Source organism: Pan troglodytes, chromosome 16 (assembly GCF_028858775.2).
Source record: "Pan troglodytes isolate AG18354 chromosome 16, NHGRI_mPanTro3-v2.0_pri, whole genome shotgun sequence".
NCBI lineage: Eukaryota > Metazoa > Chordata > Mammalia > Primates > Hominidae > Pan > Pan troglodytes.
This window is the reverse complement of record NC_072414.2, coordinates 64,568,563-64,595,690: the sequence shown is the minus strand read 5'-3', so window position 1 is coordinate 64,595,690 and position 27,128 is coordinate 64,568,563. Positions and strand designations below refer to the sequence as shown.

Below are 27,128 nucleotides of genomic sequence, written 5' to 3'. Positions count from 1 at the left end.
GGCTGAGGCATGAGAATCCCTTGAGCTCAGGAGTTTAAGACCAACCTGGGCAACATAGTGAGACCCATCTCTAAAGAAACAAACAAAAAATCAATTGTATTTCTAGATACTAGCAGCAAACAACTTAAAAATGAAAATTAGCCAGGCGCGGTGGCTCACGCCTGTAATGGCAGCACTTTGGGAGGCCAAGGTGGTTGGATCACGAGGTCAGGAGCTCGAGACCAGGCTGACCAACATGGTGAAACCCCGTCTCTACTAAAAATACAAAAATTAGCCAGGCATGATGGTGTGTGCCTATAATCCCAGCTACTCAAAAGGCTGAGGCAGGAGAATTGCTTGAACCCGGGAGGTGGAGGTTGCAGTGAGCCAAGATCGCGCCACTGCACTCCAGCCTAGCCAACAAGAGCAAAACTCCGTCTCAAAAAAAAAAAAAAGAAAGAAAAAAAGAAAAAGAAGAAAAGAAAATCAAAAATATTTTAAAAATCAAATGCTTAAGAAAAAGTCTAATGTAAGATAAGCAAGTGTTATGCAAGGGAAGCTACAAAACATTGCTGAGAAAAAAATTTAATACCTAAATAAATGACAAGACTTAACATGTTCATGAATTAGCTGACTCAATACTATTAAAATGTTCATTCTAAATTGACCTATAGACTCAACAAAGCCCCATATCAAGATTCTAGCAGTTTTTTCTTTCTTTTTTTTTTTTTTTGACAGGGTCTTGCTGTCACCCAAGCTGGAATGCAGTGGCGTGAACACAGCTAACCCAGCACAGCTACGTTTGAAAAACAAGATGAGCTAATTGTAAAACTTTTATGACAATCCAAAGAATCGACAATAACCAAAGCGATCTTGAAAAATAACAAAAAGGAAGGATTTACTAATTTAAAGACTTACTAGAAAGTTTCAATAATCCAAAGTGTGGTACTGATGTAAGGATACACAAATAGATTAATGGAACAGAACAGAAAATGTAGAAATACACACACACGTGATCAATTTTTAACCAAGCTACCAAGTCAATCTAATGGGTAAAGAAAAGTCTTTTTAAGTAAATGTTGCTGGAACAACTGTATATCCATGTTGGAAAAAAACCAAACCTCATTCTGTTCACAAAAATTAATTTGAGATGGATCACAGACCTAAACATAAAATCCCAAACCATAAAACTTCTAGAAGAAAATATGTTCTTTGTGACTTTGAGGTCATAAAACCATAAAATAAAAAACTGATAAAGTGGATTTTATAAAAAAATTTGTTCATCAAAAGATCCCAATAAGTGAATACATAGAGTCTTTAAAAAATCATAGCATATCTATCAAAGGATTTATATTCAAAATACAAAGAATAACACCTACAATAAAAAGACACCCAACTTTAAAATGAGAAAAGACATGAAAGACACTTCTTGAAAGATACACAAATGAAAAATAAGCATATGAAAAAGTGCTCAACTCATTAATCAGGGAAATGTAATGTAAATTAAAATCAGTTATTTCATATATGCTAAAATGGCTAATATAAAAAACACTGACAGTGTAAATGTTGACAGACATGTGAAGCAACTGTAACTCTCATACATCACTGATAGGAGTACAAAATGGTAAAACCACTTTGGAGAATAAGAGGGCAGTTTCTTATAAACATGCACTTACCATATGACCCAGTAATTTTCTACTCTTATTTATCCAAGACAAGTGAAGATGTATATCCACAAAATACAAAAACAAAAGGCTGTGTAAGAATATCGATAGCATCCTTATTCATAATTGCCCCAAACTGGAAACAACCTAGAGGTCCTTCAATAGGAGAATGAATAAACAAATCGTGGTATATTTATAGAATGAACTACTACTCAGCAATAAAGAACAATGTCCTAATACATACCGTATGCGTGTCTTTAAAGCATTATCAGTGAAAGAAGCCAGATGCAAAAGAGTACATTATTATATGATTCCACTTATATGTAATCCAAAAGCAGGTACAACAAATCTTTAGTGACAAAAATCAAGAAGTGATCACTGGAGTGGGGAGGTGCTCAGGGGTGATTTAAAGGTACTTGAGAATTTTCTGGGTTAATTGTAACATTTTATGTCTTCTTTTGGTAGTTATTACACAGACATATACAATTGTCAAAACATCAAACTTCACACTTAAGATGTGTGCATTTTGTAATATTAATTTCTATATATCAATTTAAAATAAAGGTGAGTAGTGGATTCCTATTCCAGGAGTGTTTGTCTCCCACTCTTTACTGGCCTATTATCTCTTTGCTTCAGTGAGATTTTTGGGCTCCAATCTATTCAGGGCCAGGCCCTTGATTATGGAATTTATCTTAAAGAGCACACAATCCAGTGTCCCAGAGATAGCATTTAGAATCTGTAAAGCAATTTTGTGGAAACAACAGTCATTTATTTCCCTTGGTTAGTGAGCAACCATTTGACCATTGTTAAGGCACTGGCTTGTACATGGACTTCCTTAAAGTACAGCACTTAACCTACTTTATTGCAAGCGAGTAAAAATGGAGTAAAAATTAATTATTCAAAGGCATGCAGAACACTATAACTTTTCATTAATCCCACTCTCTAGCATTTGCTGCCCTGACCTTTACAACACTCCAAATTAGTACTAGGATTTTGGGATACAAAATCATTTCCTATCCATGGCAGACATCTTTTCCAAAGCAGGTAGACACTCAGATCATTCTTCCTTATTGGAAAACTCTTTAGTGCTTTCCCTAGTTAGATAGAAATAAACCACAAGTCTGGGTATGTGGTAGGAATTTATTAACAAGCAAACATCTTTGTTCATACCAGGAAGACCAGCAATTAGATTATAAATGACTTGAGAGCAAGTGCAAGAACTTAACAATTTTAGAGCATTCCATGAGAATGTCTATTTGCCCAAGAAGGCCCACAAGAAGTGCTCTACAAATGCTGGTTATTATTTTATGCTGTACTTCCTCTGAGAAAATGATTTGACATACCGAGGTGGGAGTACACATAGCAAGGAAGTCTCCCTGTAAAAGGAAGCTGGGAAATTCAAGTAATGGTGTTTTTGGATAGGATCCCTAAGAAAACTTAGGACAAAATCCTGCTCCGTGTGTGTTTGCTCAGTCCTCAGGAATCCCACTTGACCAACTGACTCCAGAGAGCTAGAGCCTCACTGCATAAGCCTCAGATTCATAATTCTAAGAAGAGCCATTTAATGTGCACTGAACTGGCTTATAGGGCACTACTCTGTTGTTATACAGAAACAAATTTTAGCTATCAGAAGGAAATCCGAAATCTATAGAAACGTTTTCAGCCTAAAAAGCTTTCTGGGGGATAAACTGTCTACTATAAAGAGTTGGTTTTGTATTTCTTCTTTTTTTTTTTTTCTTTTTTTTTGAGACAGAGTCTCTCTGTCGCCCAGGCTGGAGTGCAGTGGTGTGATCCTGGCTCACTGCAACCTCCACCTCCCGCGTTCAAGCGATTCTCCTGCCTCAGCCTTCCGAGCAGCTGGAATTACAGGCATGCACCACCATGCCTGGCTAATTTTTGTATTTTTAGTAGAGATGAGGTTTCACTGTGTTGGCCAGGCTGGTCTCGAACTCCCGACCTTGTGATCCACCTGCCTCAGCCTCCTAAAGTGCTGGGATTACAAGGTGTAAGCCGCCATGCCCAGCCTTGCTTTATATTTCTATAAGCACCCTCCAAATTCTCATTCTGAAAGAAACTTGAATACTCCATGGCTAAAGGCAGGTGACTTGGAGTAAATACCAAACCTTTAAACAGGCATAATCAGTGAAGAGGGTTTTACAGGTGCCAAATAAGACATAAATTGTTGCTGAGGAAATATTATGTATATAAAGCCAATGTCAGCTGGGCATGGTGGCATGACCTATAGTCCCAGGTTACTCAGGAGGCTGTGGCAGGAAGATGGCTTGAGTCCTGGAGTTCACGGCAGTAGTGCACCCTAACTGTGCCTGTCAATAGCCATTATATTCCAGCCTGGGCAACATAGTGAGACCCCACCTCTAAAAAAATAGTAATTTTTTAAAAAGCGCATGTCATCAGATCAAAGTAAGGTTGGACTTCTGGGAAGGGTTTGGAAATGCAGGGCTGGCTTGCTTAACTCATTAAAATGCTAGAGTAACTCTCAAATGTGAGAAAAAAGGAATACTTTGAGTACTTCTGAACAGTGTATCTGAGGTCACCAACGAAAGAGGCATCTGTTTTGAAGAGATGAGCCAAGATAAGAATTAAGTTTCCAGGACAATCTTAGGTTGGAAGTCCCCTAATCAGTCTATATACAATTTTAGCTGGTGCTTTTGGTGACTGAGAAGCAGATACAGTGTGGTGAAAATAATATACTGGTCAAACAGCAGAGCTGGCTCTGATATTAACTGGTTGAGTGGCCTTGGGCAATCCACCGAGTCTATGCAGAATCAAGGTTGAGAGCTTCAGACAAACCAACAGACCTTTTGTTCACTGCTGTACTGCCAGTGCCTGGCACTGTGCGTGGTGACCAATAAAACCTAGGTTTGTAACTTCATTCCACCACTTACTAACAGGATGACCTCAGGGAACTACCCATTTTCTTTGAGCTTCTATTTTCTTATTTATAAAATGAAAATAGTAACTACATCATAAGACTGAGATGGAAGAGCTAGGAGCAGTGGCACATGCCTATGATCCCAGCTACTCAGGAGGCTGAGGCAGAAGGGGTTGGCTGAGACTAGGAGTTCAAGTCCAGCCTGGGCAACATAGCAAGACTGTCTCTTAAAAAAATAAAAAATAAAAATAAACGAGATGGAAACAAAGCATTTGGTAAATACTAAGTAGCCACGAGTATCTACCATATACCAATTCATTACATATATTTAAAAATTAAAACTTCAGGGCATTTCAGTTTTGTCAAAGACGATTTCCATGATGTGAACCCAGCGAACTATGATCTCCAAGATCTCCTTCCCGATTGAGTTAAGCTCTCAACACCCATGTTTGTATTGATGATCCTGCCCCATGGATCTGATTGGTTCTGTCTACATGTGTCAGGAACAGTTAACATGTAATACCTGGAGCTATGGGGTAACTGACAGGAAAAGCAGCAGTAAGAGCTGTAAGAGAATGATGTACAGATAGTAGACAATACCACTTTAGGGGTCCAAAATGGTTTTCTAGTTCCCAATCTCATCCTGCCTTTGGGAGTCTCTGAGACAGCTCTGTATCCTTATCTTTTGCCCAAGTTAGCACTGGTGTGTTTATTATTGTAACTAGGTTTTGTTTTCACATGTTCTTTGATCCTCACAATATTCCTATGTAACAGACAACAGCATAATAGAATGAACATATGGAATCAGACAAGCATGGCCCTGTTATACACTCAATGTGTAACTTTTGAGTAAGTTAGTAGTATATGAGTGTCTTTCCTCATAAAAATAGGGTAACAATGCCCATTTTGCTTTAGGGCTGCTTGGAAGATACAGACAAAAGTAAGGCATCTGGCAAAAAGCACTCAACAAATTACAGTTCCTATTAGTATTCCCATTTTACAAAAGGGAAATCTATGGCTGAGAAATACCAATATTCTTACTACTATACCACACTTGAAATAAAAATACAAGATTATCAAAAGAATGATAGACATGAGAAACTTGTAAACTCTTAAGTGCTCGTGGAATTGTGCAGACTTGACGCAAATAGCTTTAATGACAGTTTTGCTTATAACCACTCAACTTCCTTTGCTCAGACTCTGTATTATTTTCCCTAGATAGATTTCTCCCCCTTGGTAAGAGAATGTACTGCCAATCAACATGGCTGCTTGTCAGTTCTACTTCTTGGTAAGACTTTTAGTTTTGTGATTTTCTCCAAGGTGGACCACTTACCAGAAAACCAACAAAAAACCAAATTGGGCACTGCACACCAGACCCTTGGGAGGCACCATTCCACAAAACCCACTCAACTAGGGCCTCCAGTGAGGCCCTATTCTGAGCCAGTCAATTTGCCTTGAATCATTTTGTCCCTTATGATCTGGAGTTGCTCGCCTGTATTCTCTTTTTGCAACTATAGAAGGCAGTCTAGATCAAGGATCTCAACCTAGTCTGCATGTGAGAATCACTGGCTGGAATTAGGGGTGAGAATGCGTAAAGGGCTTTACAAAAATTACTGATGCCTACCCAAAGCAATTAAATCATAATCTCCATAAAGTAACACTCAGGCACTAATATTTTTTAAAGCTTCTCAGTGATTCCAATTCGCAGACAAGTTTAAGTATCACTGGTCTAGGTAATGCCAGATGGACAGTGGCATTGTTGCAAGCCAAGACTAGTAGAAGCTGGAAAAAAAAAACTGCCCATGGCCGGGTTTTCCTTGGCCCACATTTAATTAAGAGAATTCACATGAAGTCTGGATTTCACAGGCTCCTCTCAGAGCCCATCTAGTCCAGGGTACTCTATTTCTAAAATATTTACTTGGCTCTTGTTGACATTTCAGTTTGAGACTCCTGGATTACTTGAGACCCCTGAATTACTATGGTAATAAGGTTGTTCTGGCATTGATAGAGCTGCTACATATCAATGTGTGACTGATATACAAACTTTAACTGGCTCCTACCCTGAAAATAGTCCTAAATAAGCATATCTGTGGCCCTAAATGATAGCCTGAAAACTGCTTTTCGCACATAACTCATATTATTTTTTCCCATCCTAAATGCTACTGCCTAGAGAAAGGTCAACAATAGTTGCCTTAAAAATTGGACTCAACTCCACACAAAAGCAAAAACTAAAAACCTAAAAGTTGTCTGTTTACTCCCCTGGTAGGCACTATTTGATTGATATCCAACTGAGTATTTCTGAGTTGGCTATTTGATCTTGGGTAACTACAGAAGCAAAATCCCTAAAATAAACCAGATATAACCAACTTTATCCCCAAAGATATATGAAAAATCTGAGGGGCCCACTTATTTTCCTGTTTCTGAAGGAGCCAAAATTTTCTCATAAAACTCACTGCTTTATCATCTTTTTAAAGCCTCAAAGGCTGAGATCCAATGGATATGGGATGTTCTGTGCATCCTGTAACAATTTCCTGCAGACTATCCAAAATTCTTTACAATGGAAATTCATTTGAATAACTAAACCAACAACTGCAAATTACTTGGGTACTATTAAGCAAATCATACTAAACCACTTATTCTCAACTACCGTGTTGCAAACTGCAACAAATGAAAGATCAGAGATAGTATAGAGCAACCTCTAACAGTAGCAGTGATAGGCATTTATAATAGTCTTTAATGTGGTTTAAAAGTACAACGATATAGTTAAGAACTACCTTCCCTGGTACAGAATACTAGGTCATTCTGTGACCAGAATAACAAAATATGATACAAAGAGGTAGTATGATGTTAAGTTTCAGGTAGAAGGAAATGAAAAATTGAGTGAGTTATTTAACCTCAGTGAGCCTTATCTTCCTCCTTTATAAAAAATGGCAATTTCTTCTCCACTTGTTTTAGACAGTAAGTTGAAGTGCTTTGAAGAGGAAAAGTGATAAACTCCCATAATTACAGATCCAAATAAGAGTAAATTAAATTGTCCTAAAACCTGGACTTGGCCAGAGTATCAATGACAAACGATCTTCAACTTTGGGACCTTCTTTAAGAAAACTCTCCCTTCATCCCTATATAACAGTATCAGCTTTAAGAGTGAGCTAAAATGAAAGTAATGTAAAGGAGTTTTGAGGTTAGCTAAGAATGACTTTTAAAGTATTTTCTTTTAAAAAAGTGGCATTCAAAGAGCTATTGAACATTTTTGTATCACTGTTACAACACAAACAATTTAAATTCAATATTTGAGATGCAGAAATTGGAAAGCTTTCAGAAAATGCTCTGAAAGCTTCAATAACCAAGTTAAATGTTGGGGGAATGGGCTCATTCACAGTTCCCTGCAAAGAAACAACGAATTTTTGACATTTTATATTAAGTGGGAACAGTGAATAAGGCACATAATACGGGTGGCTATTAGCCACCTTTAGTCATTTTTTAACTATAAAAATAAACATAAGTAACTAATGGAATAACAAAATAAAAGTTTATTTTATTAGAATTAGGAATGTTCTTTCCCTCTGGGCAACCTGAACAGTCCAGTTACAATGAAATCTAAGAACAGTTATTTCCACAGCACAGGGTGCTCTATGCACAAAATTACAGGGTTAGGAGCATTTAATCAATTTACCATTCTGATTGTCTCACCAACCCACCCCATCCCATCCCCCAAGTGCTCTATTACCGGGGTTTGTAGCTAAAATAATTTGTTACATTAACTCCTTTTCCCTCTTGTACTAAATTTCAGTTCCTAATCATGGTTGAACCACTTTATTACACAGCAGATTCAACCATTTCAAATGAAGTCAGCCAGTCTTGGATCTGTTGTATATGTGTGTATGTATACACGTGTATCTAACATATTTATTTAAACACACATAAAACACATACAATCTGGGTTGTGGAAAATTACAGATAATTTAGTCTGATATTATATGCTACTCAATTTTACCACTGTGGTTTGTGTCCTGAGCTTTGGATCAAAATTTTATTTTAAATCACTGAAAGTCCATCTGCTGCTGAATGAATTGTTCAAATGAAGCATGCACTTTTCAAAAGACAATGAAACTGACCTCAAGACATGGAGACCTTGGTGCTTACTGTGAATAGATCCCTCAGATAAGACTTATGTAGGTGAAACAGGGAAGCTGTCATGGCTTGCCTATCCCAGCTGGGGGCACTGAATCTACTAATAACACAAGCAATTCACTCTGGGAATTCTGTCAAATATGGTGGTATCTGTTAAAAGCTTGGAAGTAGAAAAGGGCCAGTTCATCTTGATCATACAAATTAGGGAATGCACCCACAACTGCAATACCCTCAGGCAGTATGCCAACACTGAAATAGAAAGCATCTCTAAAAAGCACTGTTCCTCCATGGGTGAAGACTGGTATTAGGAAGTGCACACACAATTTTTGGGTATTTGTTGCAACAGGAACACGTGGATTTATGACACTCAAACCTAGACACTGCAAAGTTAACTGGTAAGATTTTTTTTTTTAAACACCACACATACACAAAGCATTTTAAAGGAGCCACATATATCTATATAGCAACTCTGACTGCTTTTCAAAGTTACCAGGGAAAGGAACTTATTCAGGCTTTCTTTAAAAAAACTCCTTAGTTTTAATGTATATCTTTTTAAGATTGATGCTGTCATTTGAAGTAAAATAATGTCATATGGATAATGGGGGAAGAGGGGAGGGAGACGAGAAAATGGAAGAAGCAGACACTGAGTTCAGATTTGCACCTGAGGTGGCAAGGGAGGAAAGGAGAAAAGGTACAGGTAAAGTTGATCCTAAAGCGACAAGTGGTTTAAGGAAGCAGCATTTATACTCAGCAAACATTCACTGATTTTTGATGGGAAAAGAACAGTTGCCAGTATATCTCCTGTAACAACCTTTTCTAAAAGGAAAAGTAGGGTTGATTCAGCAAAGCCTAACTTAGGCAAAAGGCCAGAGGAAAGTGAACCTACTTCCCAATGGAGTAATAGGATGTACAGTGTAAGAGCAGACAAAGCTGCCTCACAAATGGTAAACACTCCCTAGGCACAAGACATTTAAAGGAAGACGAAGAGGTCCTCAGCCTCAACTGGTATTTCATATTTAGACCTCTTAATCTAGTTGCCTAGTTCACTCTGCACTCCTGTATAAAACTGACAGATTTACAGATGCTGACCTATTGAAAAATACCACAGCCAGAATGGCCTAAACAGGTATATAGTTAATACAACCACCACCATCCTTTACTTTTAACATAGCTCTTAGTAGGAATTTCATAAAAATGGACATCACAGCTAAAATGTATTATTAATTCTCCTATCTGCTGACAATAAAAAAGCAGCAAACTCAGTGATTTCTATTTAAATGCACTAGATGGGAATATCATGTTCTAGGGGTGTTTGCCTTCAAACCAAACCCACAGCAACACACACAAGCAATTTCGGTATCCGCCATTTTAAATTCACAATCTGAGACTAAATGAATGGCTATTTATATTTAGAGCAAAACATTCTCTTTGACACCCTAATGTAGAGAAGGGGTGAGCAGACGAGCCATAACTAAAATCTGAAAAGCAGCAATTAAGGGAAAACCAAAAAGTAAAAGAAATTTTAAAATGCTTCCACTGGATGCGACAGGGAACTTAAGAATGCCTACAGCTGTGTGCATAACATGGGCACACAAAGGCTTGGGTAGAGGCATGATGCCATGGAGGGGGATTAGGTTGGGACAGGTTAATTCATGAGCTGTAGCAACAAAACTCCCTGCTGTACCCCTTAATCAGGTCATGGCATTAGTCAGAGCTTGACCTCCCTTGTCCCTGATCAAGAGCAGGAATTCAAGGCATGAGGCCCATGGCCGGCAACAGACATACCAACACCAGAAAGGGCAAAATAACCTCAGGAAAGTGAAAGAGCTCTAGATAGGTCTTCCAGAGGTGCTAAACCAACACACCTTTATCCCAACCCCAACCCGGGAAAGATAAGCAAACTGAAAGAAAATGCACAGCAAATAGACATAATCTTGAAGATTTTTAAAGAATAAATATTTTTTTGTAATTAAACATTATGCAAACACGTGCCACGCTTGCTTTGTCCATGCATATGCGCTATATACAATTTTGAAAAATACTGTGTTGTCCTCTTGTTTTAAAAGTCATATACAAAGTTTTTATGTTTTTCGTTTGTTGAATCCTCTTGCTGCCTACCCCTTTCCCCATCCCAAGATTTTCTTTACAAGGAACTAAGCATCATTCACTCATGACCTTGGGGTATGAGAGAAAGAGAGTCAGTCTGTGTGTGGGTGTATCTGTATGTGTAGGGGAGGAAGGGGAAGAGGTCCTTTACCAAAGTACAACAAAATGGCTGGTTTGAACATGAAAAGCAGTGTCAAGGAGCTGTTTGAAATTTTAACTGTACTACACTCAGGAAAAGGAAAAAGAAAAAAAAGGAGTCAGCTTTGAGAATGAAGCTACGTTACAAGTTAAAGTTGGAGGGCTTTTAGTGTGTCTGTCACACTTTTGTTGGCGGCCTAGAATACTGTTGTACAATGGTTTATCTACCTTTTTATTACAATATAATTTACTTAAACTTTCCGTTAACAAAACAATTCTGGTACTACAGACCAGTGGTGTCAGAATAGGCTTAGTGCCTCCTTGTTTGTGTTTGTTTTGTTTTAATTGCATGAGCACTCTAGATGGTAAAGTTTTCAGAGTTCATTTTATGCAGGGCCATTCTCAGTCCTCAATGTACTCCCACAGATCTTTTTCATAGCCTTCATGCACATGCTGTAACAAAACCCTTCGTCGACTCTCACAGTATCTGTAATCAGAGAGAAAAAAAAAAAAACTTGTTGTCAGCCTCTAATAATAAAAAAAGAGGCATTTACTTATTTTTAAGGCATCCCTATAGTTTATCCAGACTCAGAACCAAGCACCTATTTTTTATTTTAATAGGCACATTTTTAGGTCTAGATGTACAGACACATCAAACTGCTTCTAATATTAAAATGGTATTTTGTGAAAGCCATGATTCCATGGGAATTAATTTTAAAGCAATAAAGTGGTACAAGTTCTGATGGACCTTAGAAATCATAATTCAATCCCACAGTTCTGCAGATAAACAGGTTCAGAAATAATTTCATGGGTTCTTTATTCACGTCCTTAAAATCTCTGTCAACTGTAAAAGTACTGTAAACACAATATGGTAGCTAAAATTGGCTAAGGGAAGGGAAGATATTGGTTAGGACTAAATCTCCAAGTCTTCCAAACTCCCCAAGTTTCCTACAACTTTCAAAAGACACTAGCATTTGTTACTTTGGGAGAAAGAGCTTCATGTTGAGAAATAAAACATTTTGCATCTCTAGCTTAAGAGGCGGCACATCTTGAAAAATCGACTCCTAGGACAAGTATCTCCTTAGATTAAAAAATATATATATATGTAATAAAAACTCTAAAAAGTAAGTTTCCATAGCTCATTTGTGAATAGCCATGACCCATACATAGGATTCTCAGGCTAAGACCAACATTCAATTCTCACTCTCATCCTAAAGGCCACTTGGCCTTTTTGGATTCTTTCTTCCTTGCAAGGTAGCAACTAAATAACTGAACAGAAGTGGAATTAGCCAATAGAATAAATGGCTGAATTCCTTCTCTATGTGTGCTTCACCAATACTACTACCTGCAATTTAGTGCCCAACGGACAGAAGCAATCTGTGAGAAACATGGCAAAAGCTCAGTTGCTGGATATGCTAAACCCAGTTTCACTATCACTGAACTTTACCACTAAGGATCATCACTGGCAGAAAGTTTTATTCAACAGCTTAAAAAAAAAATTACCTGTACTTGTCTTGTACTTTCTGCTTTATATCCTGCAGAGAATCTTGGGAAATATCTCGTTCAAGGTAGCCCGAGAGCACCTCTGTGGCATTCTCTAGATCTGCTTGGTTATTCTGTAAGAAGAATGAAAGTAAATTTTGGCTTCAAAATAAAGCTAAAAGATAAACCATTTTCACTGTTTTGTTGACTACAGACTGCTCTCAACACTCATTCTGTAACTTTCATAGGTGGTTTAACTGCACCTGTAAAGCTCTATGGGCTTTCATCTCTAATAACTTGTTTGTTCTTTTCCAGAACAATTTTTTAAATGTTAAAAGAACGAAAGATTTCACCCATTACTTTTGGAAGAATACTGAAGACCATTTGAAAGGATTTAAAATGTCTTTTGGAATCTTCTCGTTCTGAGAGCTGCTCTTTGCTGAAAACTCAAAGGTAAATGAGAAAAAACAGAAACCTATTATTGCTTACATCTGGCTATACTTATTTCTTATAAGAGAACACTGTATGGAAGATTCAAATTGTATCATCCTTTACCACTATGGCTAGTTTTGTACCTGTTACCCAACTGAAGTCCCATCTGCTAGTCAGTCTTATTGTCTAGTCATATACAGATATCAATGTTTTATGCATCAATTTTAAATGAACATCTTTACTTGAGAAAACGTTTACTGCTAAAAGCTGGCTTTTTAGTCATTATTTCTCCACTAAAGATAACCACCACATTAACTTCTAATATCGCAGGGTTAGTTTAGCCTGAATAAAGGCTTTTATTGAGAATTTATGATGTTCCAGGTGCCATATAGCAATTAACAAAAATTGTCTCACATAAAACACAAATTGTCTCACTTAAACCTCATAACCACCTAGAAAGGTACTATCCTCACTTTAAAACGGACAAATAAGAGGTTAAGGAATTTGCTCCAAATCAACAGAGCTAAAATATAATGAAGTAAAGATTAAAATCTAGGGCTGACTCCAGAACCTGCATACCTAATCACTAGCTGGCTAAACCACATCGATCTGAATATAATTTAGGACAAGAAATAGAAATTTCTTGTATCTTTGTAATAAATACATTCGTCTACCTACATGTTCTGAACAAACAAGAACCCTGAAAACTCTGTATCTTATATATGAAAGATCAGGTAGACCTATGATACAAGGTGGGCTTTTTCCTCACCCAGAACTACTCCTACCTCAAAGATAATGGACTGGTTATTCTTTTTGAGGTAGAAAGCGAAGACATAAGTGTACATGAGTGTGGCACGACACTGGCAGAGGACATCAACTGCTTTCTTCAGGAACTGCACCTCAATCCAGGACATGTTGTGCTGCTGCATCTCCTCCATTTTCTGTTTCACCTGAGCATATAGTTTGTGCTCAAAGCGCAGGCTCTGCATGTGGTTCATATAGCGATTACAGTAGAACAGGTACCTCTGCAGGGCTGCCCTAGATCGCTGTCCCATTAAGAAAAATTGGGTGATATAATTATAACACATAAACTGTACATAAAAGCTGATTATCAAATTAAAACCATAATGAGGTATCACTTCACACCTGTTAGAATGGTTTTTATCAAAAAGATGAAAGATAAGTCTTGGCAAAGATAAAGAAAGGAGGAGACTCTTGATACATTGTTGATGGGAATGTAAATTAGTATAGCCATTATGGAAAATGGTATGGGGAGGTTCCTTAAAAAACTGAAAACAAAACCACCACAGAATCCAGCAATCCCACTACTGTGTATATATGAAAAGGAACTGAAATCAGTATGTCAACGGTATCTCTGTACTCTCACATTCACTACAGCATTATTCACAATAGCCAAGACATGGAATCCATGTACAGTGTCCATCAATGGATGAACACAGAAAGAAAACGTCATATATGTACCCACACACACACGAGTACTCAGCCTCAAAAAAGGAATTCTGTTGTGACAACATGGATGAACCTGGAGGACATTACACTAAGTGAAATAAGCCAGGCACAGAAAAGAAATACTACATGATCTCGCTTATATGTAGAAACTAAAAAAGTTGAACTCACAGACATACAGAGTATAATGACGGTTACCAGAGGCTTGGGGGGATAAAGGGGTAGGAAGGGAGGGAATGGGGAGTTGGTGACCAAAGAGTACAAAGTTTCAGATAGACTGGATGAGTAAGTTTTGAGATTTATTGCACAGCAGGGTGAATATAGTCAATAATAATATATATTTCAAAATAAGCATCATTTCAAATGTCTCACCATAAAAATGTTAAGGCAAGGCAATACAACAATTAGTTTGATTTAATCATTGCATTGTTTACATATTTCAAAACATTCCACTGTACTCCATAAATGTGTATAATTATGATTTGTCCATTAAAAATATTAATAATTTAAAAAGCTGATTTACTGATGAAACAGTACTGTGATCTAGGCTAAAATCAGGAATAGACATCTACTGCTACTTTTGTTATTTAATACTCTTGAAAAATGTCCTATTAATTGTACTTTCCAATACAGTAGCCACAAGCCACACCTGACTACTTAAAATTCAATTTAAGAAACTAAAAATTCAGTTCCTCATTGCTCAATAGTCACATGTGCTTAGTGGCTACCAAATCAGACACTGGTGATAAAGAACATTTACATCATTACAAAAATGTTCTATTGGATGGCACTGTTCTATAGTATGCCACAAGATGTAAAACAAGCAAAAAGCAGAGATATTTTTAAGTAGAAAACTACAGCGGCAACTACATACCATGTAACTCCTGATACAATACAATAGAAAGTATAATCAATTAAGTATTCTGGGTTCCCCCCCCAACCAATGAATCTGAATTTGATCAAGTTTCTTGAATTAATCACCAGTTTCAGAAAATGCAGGGATAGAAGAACCTATTAAATGACACCATGCAGTTGCAACCAGCAAAATCCATAATGTGGGAAACTCTACAGGACAACATGATCTAGTTTCTTCAACAAAGAAAAAAAAGCAAGGAGGGGGGAAGAGAAGGAACAACAGGTAGAGGAGACTCAAGAGATATCAATTAAATCCAATTTGTGGACCTATGTGGATCCCAATTTGAACCAACTATAAAAGAAAATTTAAGATAGGCTGGGTGTGGTGGCTCATGCCTGTAATCCTAGCACTTTGGGAGGCTGAGGCGGGTGGATTGCCTGAGCTCAGGAGTTTGAGCCAGCCTGGGCAACACAGTGAAACCCTGTATCTACTAAAATACAAAAAATTAGCTGGGCGTGGTGGCATGTGCCTGTAATCCCGTCTACTTGGGAGGCTGAGGCAGGAGAATTGCCGAGTTGCACCACTGCACTCCAGCCTCGGGGAGAGAACGAGACTGTACCTCTGAAAAAAAAAAAAAAAAAAAAACACATCAAAAAACAAAAAAAAGCAAAATTTAAGATAATTGGGGATATTTGAACAATAGATGATACCAACAGAGTATTGCTTTAAAACATATACAGTTGACCCTTGAACAACACAGGATTAAACTGTAAGTCTACTTTATATGTGGATTTTTTTCAATAAATATATTGAAATATTTTTTGGAGGTTTGCCAACAATTTGAAAACACTTGCGGACAAACCAAAATTAAGAAAAAGAGTTGTCATGAATGCATAAGACATATGTAGCCTATCTTATCATTTACTACCATAAAATATACATAAATCTATTAATAAAAAGTTGAGATTTATCAAAACTTATGCACACAAACTCTTACAGACCGTATATGGTACCATTCACATTGAGAGAAATGTAAACAAACGTAAAGATGCACATGGTACTCTGGAAGGGACTGTCAATGCTATCGAAGAGAACCCCCACAGAACATCATGGAAGTCTGGAAGGAGAGCACCACTGAAGATGTCATCGTTGTTATAGAAAAAACCGTGGCATCATCAAGACTGAAACAATAAACTCCTGGTAGAGAAAACTGTGTCCAGATGTTGCGTGTGACTTCGCAGTATCTACAACAGAGCCCATCAAGGAAATCATGAAAGAGACTGTGGATATGGCAAAGAAAAGGTGGAAGGTGAAGGGTTAGCTAACAGACACCACACCAGAGGAATTAAAAGACCACTTGATGGAGATGAGCTGCTTCCAAACCAGTGCCAGATGATGAGGAAGAAGACGCTAAAGAAGCAGTGCCAGAAAATAAATTGACATTAGACAATTTGGCAGAAGGGTTCTGATTACTTAAGACTGCTTTGGACTTCCTTTATGAATGGACCCTTCTATTATACCAGCACTGAAACTAAAGCAAATGGAAGGAGGATTGTTACTATACAGAAACATTTTTAGAGAAATGAAAATGCAAAACGGTTCGTAAGGTTTTCCTGTAAAGTTACACCAAGTGTGCCTGCATCTCCTGAATCCCGTTCGACTTCCTCTACCTCTGCCACCTGAGATATAGCAAAACCAAGCCCTCCTGTATTTTCTTTCCTCCTCAGCCTACTCAACTTGAAGACCTTTATGATGATCCGTTTTTTTGTTTGTTTGTTTTTTGTTTTGAGATGGAGTCTCACTCTGTCGCACAGGCTAGAGTGCAATGGTGAGATCTCGGCTCTCCGCGACCTCCACCTCCAGGGTTCAAGTGATTCTCCTGCCTCATCTTCCCAAGTAGCTCGGATTACAGGCGCCTGCTACCACGCCCAGCTAATTTTTGTATTTTTAGTAGAGATAGGGTTTCACCATGTTGGCCAGGCTGGTCTCAAACTCCCAACCTCAGGCAATCTGCCCACCTCAGCTTCCCAAAGTGCTGGGATTACAGGCGTGAGCCACTGGGCCCGGCTGATCCACTTCTACTTAATAAAAAGTAAACACATTTTCTCTTCTTCACAATTTTTTAAAATAACTTTTTTCCTAGCATACTTCATTGTTAAGAACACAGTATATGCCAGGCACAGTGGCTCACGCCTGTAATCCCAGCATTATGGGAGGCTGAGGTGGGTGGATCACCTGAGGTCAGGAGTTCGAGACCAGCCTGACCAACATGATGAAACCCCGTCTCTACTAAAAATACAAAAAAATTAGCCAGGCATGGAGGCGCATGCCTGTAATCCCAACTACTTGGGAGGCTGAGGCAGGAGAATCGCTTGAATTCGGGAGGTGGAGGTTGCAGGGAGCTGAAACCTGCCACTGGCACTCCAGCCTGAGTAACAAGAGCAAACTCCGTCTCAAAAAAAAAAGCACACAGTATAATAAAACACGTAACATACAAAATATGTGTTAATTGACTATGTTATCGGTAAGGCTTCTGGTCATCAGTAGGCTATTAAAACAGGTAAGTTTTGGGAAAATCAAAAGTGGTATGTGGATTTTCCATTGCGGAGGTAGGGCGGGTTAGTGTCCCTAACCCCTGAATTGTTCAAGAGTCAACTGTAATGGTATTACAGTTATGTAAAGAGAGTCTGTCTTTAGAGATATGTAAAGTATATTGTTATCAAAGCAACAATGTATCTAGTTTAGATTTGTTTTGTATTATTACATTATAATATATAATTATTCATATGAGGCCTCTACCATTATACCATAAATCTCTAGAGGGAATGGACTTTTAAAAAGATAAAGTATTTCCAATACCTGATTTGCAGAAAACGATTAATAAATGCTTACTAAATGCAACCACTATCAAAGGGTTTTTTTTTTTTTTTTTTTTTTGAGACAGAGTCTCGCTCTGTCACCCAGGCTGGAGTGCAGTGGCACAATCTCGGCTCACCACAAGCTCCACCTCCCGGGTTCATGCCATTCTCCTGCCTCAGCCTCTGGAGTAGGTGGGACTACAGGTGCCCGCCACCACGCCCAGCTAATTTTTTAGTATTTTTAGTAGAGATGGGGTTTCACTGTGTTAGCCAGGATGGTCTCCATCTCCTGACCTTGTGATCCGCCCGCCTCGGCCTCCCAAAGTGCTGGGATTACAGGCATGAGCCACCGCGCCCGGCCCCTATCAAAGGGGTTCCTAACACACATATGTTCTTTTCCTTTATCCTTACCTCCTCTTTCTCTCCCCATGTTTTAAAGCCTACATAACAGATACTACTTGGCCCTATGGTTGGTCCCTTGCTTAGAAATACTAATTCTGAGCCACATAATTAGCTAACCACATGATCCAGCATTATACAACGAAACACTTCAAAAAACCAACACAAGTTGGGCGCGGTGGTGCACACCTCAAGCTGCCCCTAGTTCCAGCTAATGCAGAGGCTGACGCAGGAGGACCACTTGGGCCCAGGAGTTCAAGGCTACAGTGAGCTATGATCATGCCACTGCGAGACCCTCATCTCAAAGAAAAAACAACAAAACCACAGCCATGTTATTTCAAGAGTCAGGTAAGTATCAAACCAATGCTTATGAACAGGAAAATTATGCCAATCTGAAAATATGTGGAAAATCTGCTTGGCATTTTATCTTCCCCTAAAGTACTAATATTTCCAAGCCTGTCAAGTTCCCCAAATGAAATGAAAACCCTCCCTTACCATATTGACATGTATGATGTTATGGGACTTGACTTAATCTAAGAATTCTGAAACTGCTTCTCACTAAAATTCAACATGAAAAAAGAACACCCATACCATCACTGCTAATAAGACTTTTTTTTTTTTTGGAGACAGGGTCTTGCTCTGTTGCTTGGGCTAGAGTGCAGTGGCACAACCATGGCTCACTGAAGTCTTCCCAGGCTCAAGTGATCCTCCCACCTCAGCCGGCGTGCACTACCATACCTGGCTAATTTTTAATAAATTTTTTGTAGAGACAGGGTCTCAGTTGTTGCCCAGTCTGATCTCAAACTCCCGCACTCAATCCTCTCGCCTCAGCATCCCAAAGTGCTAGGATTGCAGGCGTGAGCCACTGAGCCTGATCAAGACAAATTCTCCAATCAAATGCCAGAATCTGGAATGAGAAATGTAATCAGTGACCTGAAAACAGTTTGGGGAGCGTGGAAAAGACAACAAACTTGACTGCTTAGAACAGGGGTATACAAACTCTGGCCTGCATGACAAATCCAGCTGCCACCTGTCTTTGTAAATAAAACTGTTTTGCTTTCTTTGTTGTTTTTTTGTTCTGAGATAGGGTCTCTGCCATCCAGGCTAAAGAGGGGTGGCGTCATCATGGTTCACTGCAGCCTGGAACTCCTGAGCTCAAGCAATCCTCCCACCTCAGCTCCCAAATAGCTGAGACTATAGGCACACACCAACATGCATGGCTAATTTAAAAACCTTGTTTTTTTTTTTTTTAGAGATGGGCAGGGGCGAGGGGGGGGGGTCTTACTATGTTGCTCAGGCTGGTCTTGAACTCCTGGCCTCAAGTGATCCTTGGCCTTGGCCTCAAAGCACTAAGATTACAGGTTTGAGCCATCATGCCCAGCCAGTAAATAAAATTTACTTGGAACAGTTATACCTACTCATTTAAGTCTATGGCTGCTTTTGCATTATAAGGGCAGAGGCAGTGTTGAGCCGTCACAACAGAGATTATGTAGTACGCAAAGCTAAAAATATATACCATCTGATTCTTCACAGAAAAAGTTTGCTGACCCTAGTCTAGAGGACAAGAAGATTCAAATATCCACAACTGTTGGCACTGTGGTACAATATAATGAGTCAATGATTTTCTATAACACAGGTACATCTTTTGCAGGGCAGTCAAGGTACCATCAAGGATCTTTTGAATATGTGTCAACCTTCTAGTAATTTTTCAGACTACAACTCCCAGTAAATGCTAGGCCAAGAGCTTGGGAGTGGGGAAAGATGAGGAGGCCAGATAGGCATGCAATGGTGTGATCCTTTCAGGGAGGCGTGGCTCCCAATCAATTAGTCAATCAACCAAACAACCAATGGAGTGATAGGAAATCTTTCTTTGTACTCCCACAGTTATAGAAGATTCTAGTTTAGTCCAACAGATGTGAAACAGAAAAATAATCTATTTTAGTATCTAGAATCTAAACATTAGACTCTGGCTCAAAAGCTATGCACATAACCCACCCTCCCTATAGATCTCAGAAAGGGATTCTACCAGCATCCAAATAAAGACCAGGTGAGGTCAAGGATAACCCACATATATTTTCTTTGTTGATAAACAGCGTATCTGGCTAAATAACTACATCAGGTTAATGGAGAAAAAAAGGTGATAAGAACATATATCCATAATACATTCTGGGCAAATCAAGTAACACATCATAAAAATTAATGTTGGAAATATAGAAATATATAGAAAGTTAGTGGGATATGACTTAAGGGACATCATTTAAGAAAGAAAAGAAAATTGGTGGGAGAACAAGTTATCATATTTAACAGTACAGTAATAATACATTTTTAAAACCCCAACAACAGTATCTACCAAATTAACATTTACTTGAATTTCACTGATTTTGTGGCTCTCTTGGTTTGGCTGTAGAATTGTGCAAGAGCATAAGAATTTATAGCTGGTTTTTGTTTATACATATTTAAATAATATTATAATAAATATAATTTAAACCAATATTGGAATTTGTAGGGATTTTTTCCCCTTAAATGGACCCAAACATTGTGAAGGTCTGTGAAACATCATTTATAGTTACAAAATATAATTTCCCCGTCATTTTATTATTTATTTATTTATTTATTTAGAGACGGAGTCTCACTCTGGAGTACAGTGGTGAAATCTTGGCTCACTGCAACCTCCACCTCCTGGGTTCAAGCGATTCTCTTGCCTCAGCCTCCCGAGTAGCTGGGATTACAAGTGCAAGCCACCATGCCCAGCTAATTTTTTTATTTTTAGTAGAGACAGTGTTTCACCATAGTGGCCAGGCTGGTCTGGAACTCCTGACCTCAGGTGATCCGCCTGCCTCGGCCTCCCAAAGTGCAGGGATTACAGGTGTGAGCCACCAAGCCCGGCCGTATTTCCCAGTCTTTTTAAAAAGGGAAAGACAAAACTTTCACTTCTAGCAATATGACAGACTAGGTTACATATATACTCATTTCTATATATGATATTTTTATTAGAAATACATTTTGAAGATATGTTAACAAGTAAATAAGAAACAGATGCAAACCATATTTTAGATTGTACCCTGGCTAGGGAAATCATTTGAAAAGAATATTTCTGGGACAACTGGGGAATTTCAATATGGAATGGGTGAATGTAGGAACTATTAAATTCCAGGGTTCCACAATTACAATAAAATCACCAGACTGAAAGGAATGAAAAGTGCTTTAGAATCTAATCCACACCTAGTGTTTGGATCCCTTCTGTAACAGTGGGTCATTTCCCTACCTAGCAATAGGGAATTTCTCAGTTCCTGAGACACTCCATTCCAAATCGGCTCACCTATAATCATCAGAGCTTCTTGATGAACAAAAAGGTTTAAAAAAAATTTAAGTAAGTAAGATATTGCCTATAAATAGCACCAGGGCCATTTAACAAATGCTGTTCACTACTGTTCTTCTTGGGGTAGGAGGGATCTTGAAAGCAAGACTCTACCAAAAGCTAAAATGTGCTATGTAACTACATTAATGAAAAGAAAAAAACTTACTATAAGAATGTTCTTGATAAATATTTTGGATAAGATTCCCTTTCTAAATGTAAATAGATATCCAATATTTACTGGAATGTCTTTCACAAATCCTTCAGAATTGAAAAGTTCTACTCAATTATTCCCTGGGCTGGGCATGGTGGCTCACGCCTGTAATCCCAGCACTTTGGGAGGCCGAGGCCAGTGGATCACGAGGTCAGGAGTTCGAGACTAGACTGACTACTAAAAATACAAAAATTAGCAGGGTGTGGTGGCGCGCACCTGTAATCCCAGCTACTCAGGAGGCTGAGGCAGGACAATCACTTGAACCCAGGAGGTGGAGGTTGCAGTGAGCTGAGATCATGCCACTATACTCCAGCCTGGGCGACAAAGCGAGACACTGTCTCAAAAAAAAAAAAAATTTATTCTCTAATGAATATGAATATACAATGTGCATTCTTAGTCAACTATTGTCCTGTTATACATATACTTACCTCCTGTGCATCTCTTGCTGCCTTTGCATCATCCTCATTATAGCGGTTACAGTTGTACCTTCAAGTAAATAAAGAGGATTCCATAAAGAAAAAAAAAATCAATGAAAAGGAAAAAAAAAAATCAGAATTTTAACCTGGATTTACAGATTATCTAACACCAACGTTATCTTTTATAACAGAGAAATTGAGATGTTAAAACACCCAGGGTTCTACTGCTATAATGACAGAATTAGCAGGCTGAAAGGAACTGTTCTAACCCTATCTAGTGTTTGAATCCTCTCTATAATAAATTAGTTCTCTATCCAGTGATAGGAAATTCCCCACCTCCTGAGGCAGTCCATTTCAAATCAGCTCACCTATCATTATTAGAAAACACTGTCCTTCTAGAACCTTTATTGACTGTCTGAATTCCTAACTCAACTTTTTGAGAAAGAGATAATCTTATCTCTTAGGCCATCTGTTACTTAAGCCAAATATTTCTAATTTTCCAGGATTATTCACCTTATCTGCTCTTTCATAAACCACAGAGAACCAACAGTTGACAGCCTACCATGTAACAGATGCTGTGCTATGTGCTTTGCTATTACAGTTTTTCAGAGTCATTTAAAACTGCATGATATACAGAATGGTGGGAAGGGGAAAACATACCCAGAGAGGTCAGCTCAGAGCATAGATGAGTAAGACTTGCACTTCCCCTGGAGTGGTTACTACACCTCAGTTATGGGAGCCTACATTATGGGAGCAGCTATTTCATGAGTGCTTACTATATACCATGCACTTGGCTAAGGACTTTAAATGTACTAACACATTTAATCCCTTAAACATTTTATGAAATATGCATTATTTTCTTCATTGAGAAGATGAAGAATAAAATTTACAGAGGATGGGAAACATACTTAAGGTCACATAACTACAGAGTTTCAGAGCTTAAACTTTTGCCTGTCACCCAATGGAGGCTTATGCCCTTAACCAGTGAGAAAACTGCTTCATATGCTGTGTAAGATTCTTTTTTTTTTTTTTTTTTTTTTCTTTTGAGACAGAGTTTCACTCTTGTTGCCCAGGCTGGAGTGCAATGGGGCGATCTTGGTTCAGTGCAACCTCCACCTCCCGAGTTCAAGTGATTCTCCTGCCTCAGCCTCCCGAGTAGCTGGGATTATAGGCATGCACCACCACGCCTGGCTAATTTTGTATTTTTAGTAGAGACGGGGTTTCTCCATGTTGGTCAGGGCTGGTCTCGAACTCCTGACCTCAGGGGATCCACCCACCTCGGCCTCCCAAATTGCCGGGATTACAGGTGTGAGCCACCGTGCCTGGCCCAAGATTCTTATATTAGTTCAAGTAAGTCATCAATAAAACAAGGAAAGCAATATATATATGCTTATTTAAAGAAAAAATATGACAAAGCCTTTTAGCAAGGCTTTAAAGCATTCCCCAATGTCTAATGATATGCAGAGTAAAACCACCTGCAGGTTGGGTTTTGCCAACAGCATCTGAGTTTTCAATTTTGGCCTAGAGAGGCACATTTGATAATACAGTTATTCTCTGAAAAAGTCATGTATTTTCACAACATTCTACCTTTGCTCATGTTGCAACTTTTGCCCTAAATGTTTTTCCTACTACTTTTATAACTAATGAACTCTTGGTCCCCTTAAAGTTCATCTAAATTGTTACCTCCTTTATGAAATATATCTAACTAATCCCTCTATGTCTTCCATGTACTTATAACATTAATCACACACTATGTATTTATTTAGCTTGCAAGTTAGATGGTGATATCTATGAGGTAGAAATGTTATTCATAATACATGGCACATACTTATGTAAACACATTCTTCCCTTAATTTCCCCAACCTACCAGGCAGATCCATGTGGTTCCCATGGGCCAAGACACACCCAGCAAAACTCTGCTTTACAATTCTGGTTACGACAGACCATGTGATTACAACCACCATCCTTCTCAATTGTGACATGGCATTTGGGACATTCCTATGAAGAGAAACTATAAAGTTGGTGTCAATGCTACACTAGGTTGCATTACTAACATTAAGGAAAAGCCAGTTCTAGATTTGGTTTGTTTTTAAACATTTTATTTATTGTGGTTAATACATATAAAGCACTTAGAACAGTGTTGAACACTTAAGCACTATTTAAAATGAGCTGTTACCATTATTACCACTGGCTTTTAAGACATACAACAATTTAAGGACTTGTTTTTTTAAACTTAGAAACAGAGTCTCACTACACTGCCCAGGCTGTAGTGCAGTGGCTATTCAGAGGCCCAGTCATAGGTCACTAAGACCTTAAACTTCTGGAGTCAAGTGATCTTCCCACTTCAGCCTTCCTAGGATTTCTTTTTAAGTAGGGCTGAGAGACAAATCATTTTAAGTACTTTTAGTCATATATATAGTAATAATAGTACTATAGGAGATAAAAGCATTCTATTCATATAAATATACTATACTCTCTAGTGTCATCTAGAAATAATTGAGTACTTCCCATATCCCATGTACCTTTCTCAGTGTTTTATATGCATCAACTCATAATTCTTATAGTGGTACTATTCCTATTTCCATTTGTCAGATGAATAAACTAAGGGAGAGAAAAATTATAAAGAAGCTAGTCCAAGGTCACATAAGTCAAGTCAGGGTCCAAATCCAAGCAATCTGACTTCAATGTCAGGTGACTAGGAAATCAGACCTTGATTGGTAAATTCATTTTGTGGCTACTGGATTTTCCAACTTTCTCCTACCAAATAACCATGTTTTAAATTCTTTTCATTGTACTCCTTAACAAGTATGCTACAGAGATCATGTTAGATTGTTTTTTTCCAAGTCCAAATCATTTTCTTTTTCTTTTTGAGACAGGGTCTCACTGTCGACCAGGCTGGAGTGCAGCAGTGCAATCATGGCTCACTGCAGCTTTGACCTCAAGGGCTCAAGTCATCCTCCTGCCTCAGTCTCCCAAGTAGTGGGACTACAGGTTGCATGCCACCATGCTCGGCTAATTTTTGAATTTTTTGTTGAGGTGGGGTTTCACCATGTTGCCCAGGTTGGTCTCAATCTCTCAAGCTCAAGCAATCTGCCTACCTCGGCCTCCCAAAGTGTTAGGATTACAGGTGTGAGCCACTGCACCTGGCCTCATATCATATTCTTGGTTGCTAGTAAGCCAAAATTACTGCTCTGTAGGCCTATGGATTTTTTGTTTTTGCATTTGTGATTGAGGTTTGTAACTCTCCCAAGGAGGGATCACCCACTATATTAGTATTTGCACAATTTGGCCTTCTTTGTGAAATTGACTATGCTGCCCATCAATGATAGCAATTTAAAATAGGCCAATATAGCAATTTTTAAATTATATATTTCAAATCAAATTTTTGAAATCACCCACATAAGAAATTTTACATTTTTTCCAAACAAGCAAATTTCAGGCATAAAATATGCTTCATTCTACATTCTACATTTCTTGGTTATAATTAACCTAATAGTATTAAACCTCCAAAATGTTAGGATATCACTGACAATATGCATATCTGTTTAGGGAGCTAATAATCTTAAAAGCTTCTAAAACCTCAAGAGAAAAACTCTTCAGTTTTCTCTCAAAAATACTGAGCAGCTAAATTTGTTTTACAAATTGCCATTCTTCCTCGGTAATCTACAATCTAAACTAAGCCAAACATATTCAAGCCTGTACTCCCTATTTTAAACATCTTTGGGGCTTACAAGTAGGAATTTCTCTAGATGTAGAAAAAAGGCTACCATTTAATTAAACAATTTAGTGAAAATATAATTGCCTTATTCTAAATATTAGTTTTTCAGAGCATATTAAAGAATTCTGGGACTTAAGGAACATTTCTTGTGGGAAAATCTTCAATTTTCAAAAAAAGAATGCTTGGCTAAGAATTTTTTTTAATAACAAAAGAAGTAACCACTTTCTGACATTACAATATATTTATAGTAAGGTTTTCTTTGATTGACGTGAGTTATGCTTATCGTGATGGTTTTGGAGGGAATAAAAAATATTAATTTCTACCATATATTCCCTAAAGACTTGGGCATTTGTTTTATGTGGCAAGATTCACTGTTTCACTACTTTCTGGGAGACAGAAATGTATATTCATGTTTTATATATAAGTATGTAAGATGTATACTTAAACACACACAGACAACCTGTGTCGGCCTTCATTGTTTACACACTTCTTAATCTCATTGTCCTGTGATGAGTGAGGGAACAGTTCAAAGATAGCTTTATATACTATGGGTCAAACAACTCAGCATTCTTTAAAGCATCATCTTTACATGTACAAAATAATACTAAAAATGAATAGCCCATGAACCAACCTACCATTCATTACCCAAGTCACTCACTATGTGGATAGGATAGGACTGAATTACATAAAGGATGGATAATACGACTTTGTATTAAAAGACTAGCTGGGTACACGGTTGGCATTCAAATGCTTGCTCATTAGATTAGTGATCGAGGAGAAGGGTACTCAAGATTTAAACACTTCTAAGACATTTGTCTGGGGTTAAGAAAGTGAATTTTGAAATTGAATTTTGAAACTAGTATCAAGAGCAATGTACTTCAAAACAAAAAATTAGAAACAAAAATGTAAATTAGCCTAATAGAACCAAGCTAGGCGGAGTAAACTCCAATACATTTGTATACTAAATGGCAGCCAAGCACAAATCCCACACTTGAAAAATTATCAGCTTTTTCCTCTACA

General features: G+C 38.1%; 1 protein-coding gene and 1 non-coding gene across 2 annotated transcripts in view; both read right to left on the bottom strand.

Annotated features, from left to right (window-relative positions):
• Positions 1 to 7,252: 7,252 nt before the first annotated feature.
• Positions 7,253 to 27,128, bottom strand: part of ARIH1 (ariadne RBR E3 ubiquitin protein ligase 1) — a 112,142-nt gene continuing 92,266 nt past the window's right edge. Inside the window, exons 10-14 of the mRNA NM_001244645.2 lie at positions 24,258 to 24,388; positions 22,403 to 22,460; positions 13,611 to 13,871; positions 12,415 to 12,527; positions 7,253 to 11,398 (exon numbers count right to left, since the gene is read on the bottom strand). Of these exons, the coding sequence (NP_001231574.1) occupies positions 11,314 to 11,398; positions 12,415 to 12,527; positions 13,611 to 13,871; positions 22,403 to 22,460; positions 24,258 to 24,388 (648 nt within the window). The 3' untranslated portion in view covers positions 7,253 to 11,313. The remainder of the gene's footprint in view (positions 11,399 to 12,414; positions 12,528 to 13,610; positions 13,872 to 22,402; positions 22,461 to 24,257; positions 24,389 to 27,128) is intronic.
• Positions 7,294 to 7,389, bottom strand: MIR630 (microRNA mir-630). Its single transcript, NR_035955.1, has one exon. It is a non-coding gene; the product is annotated as a microRNA mir-630 (primary transcript).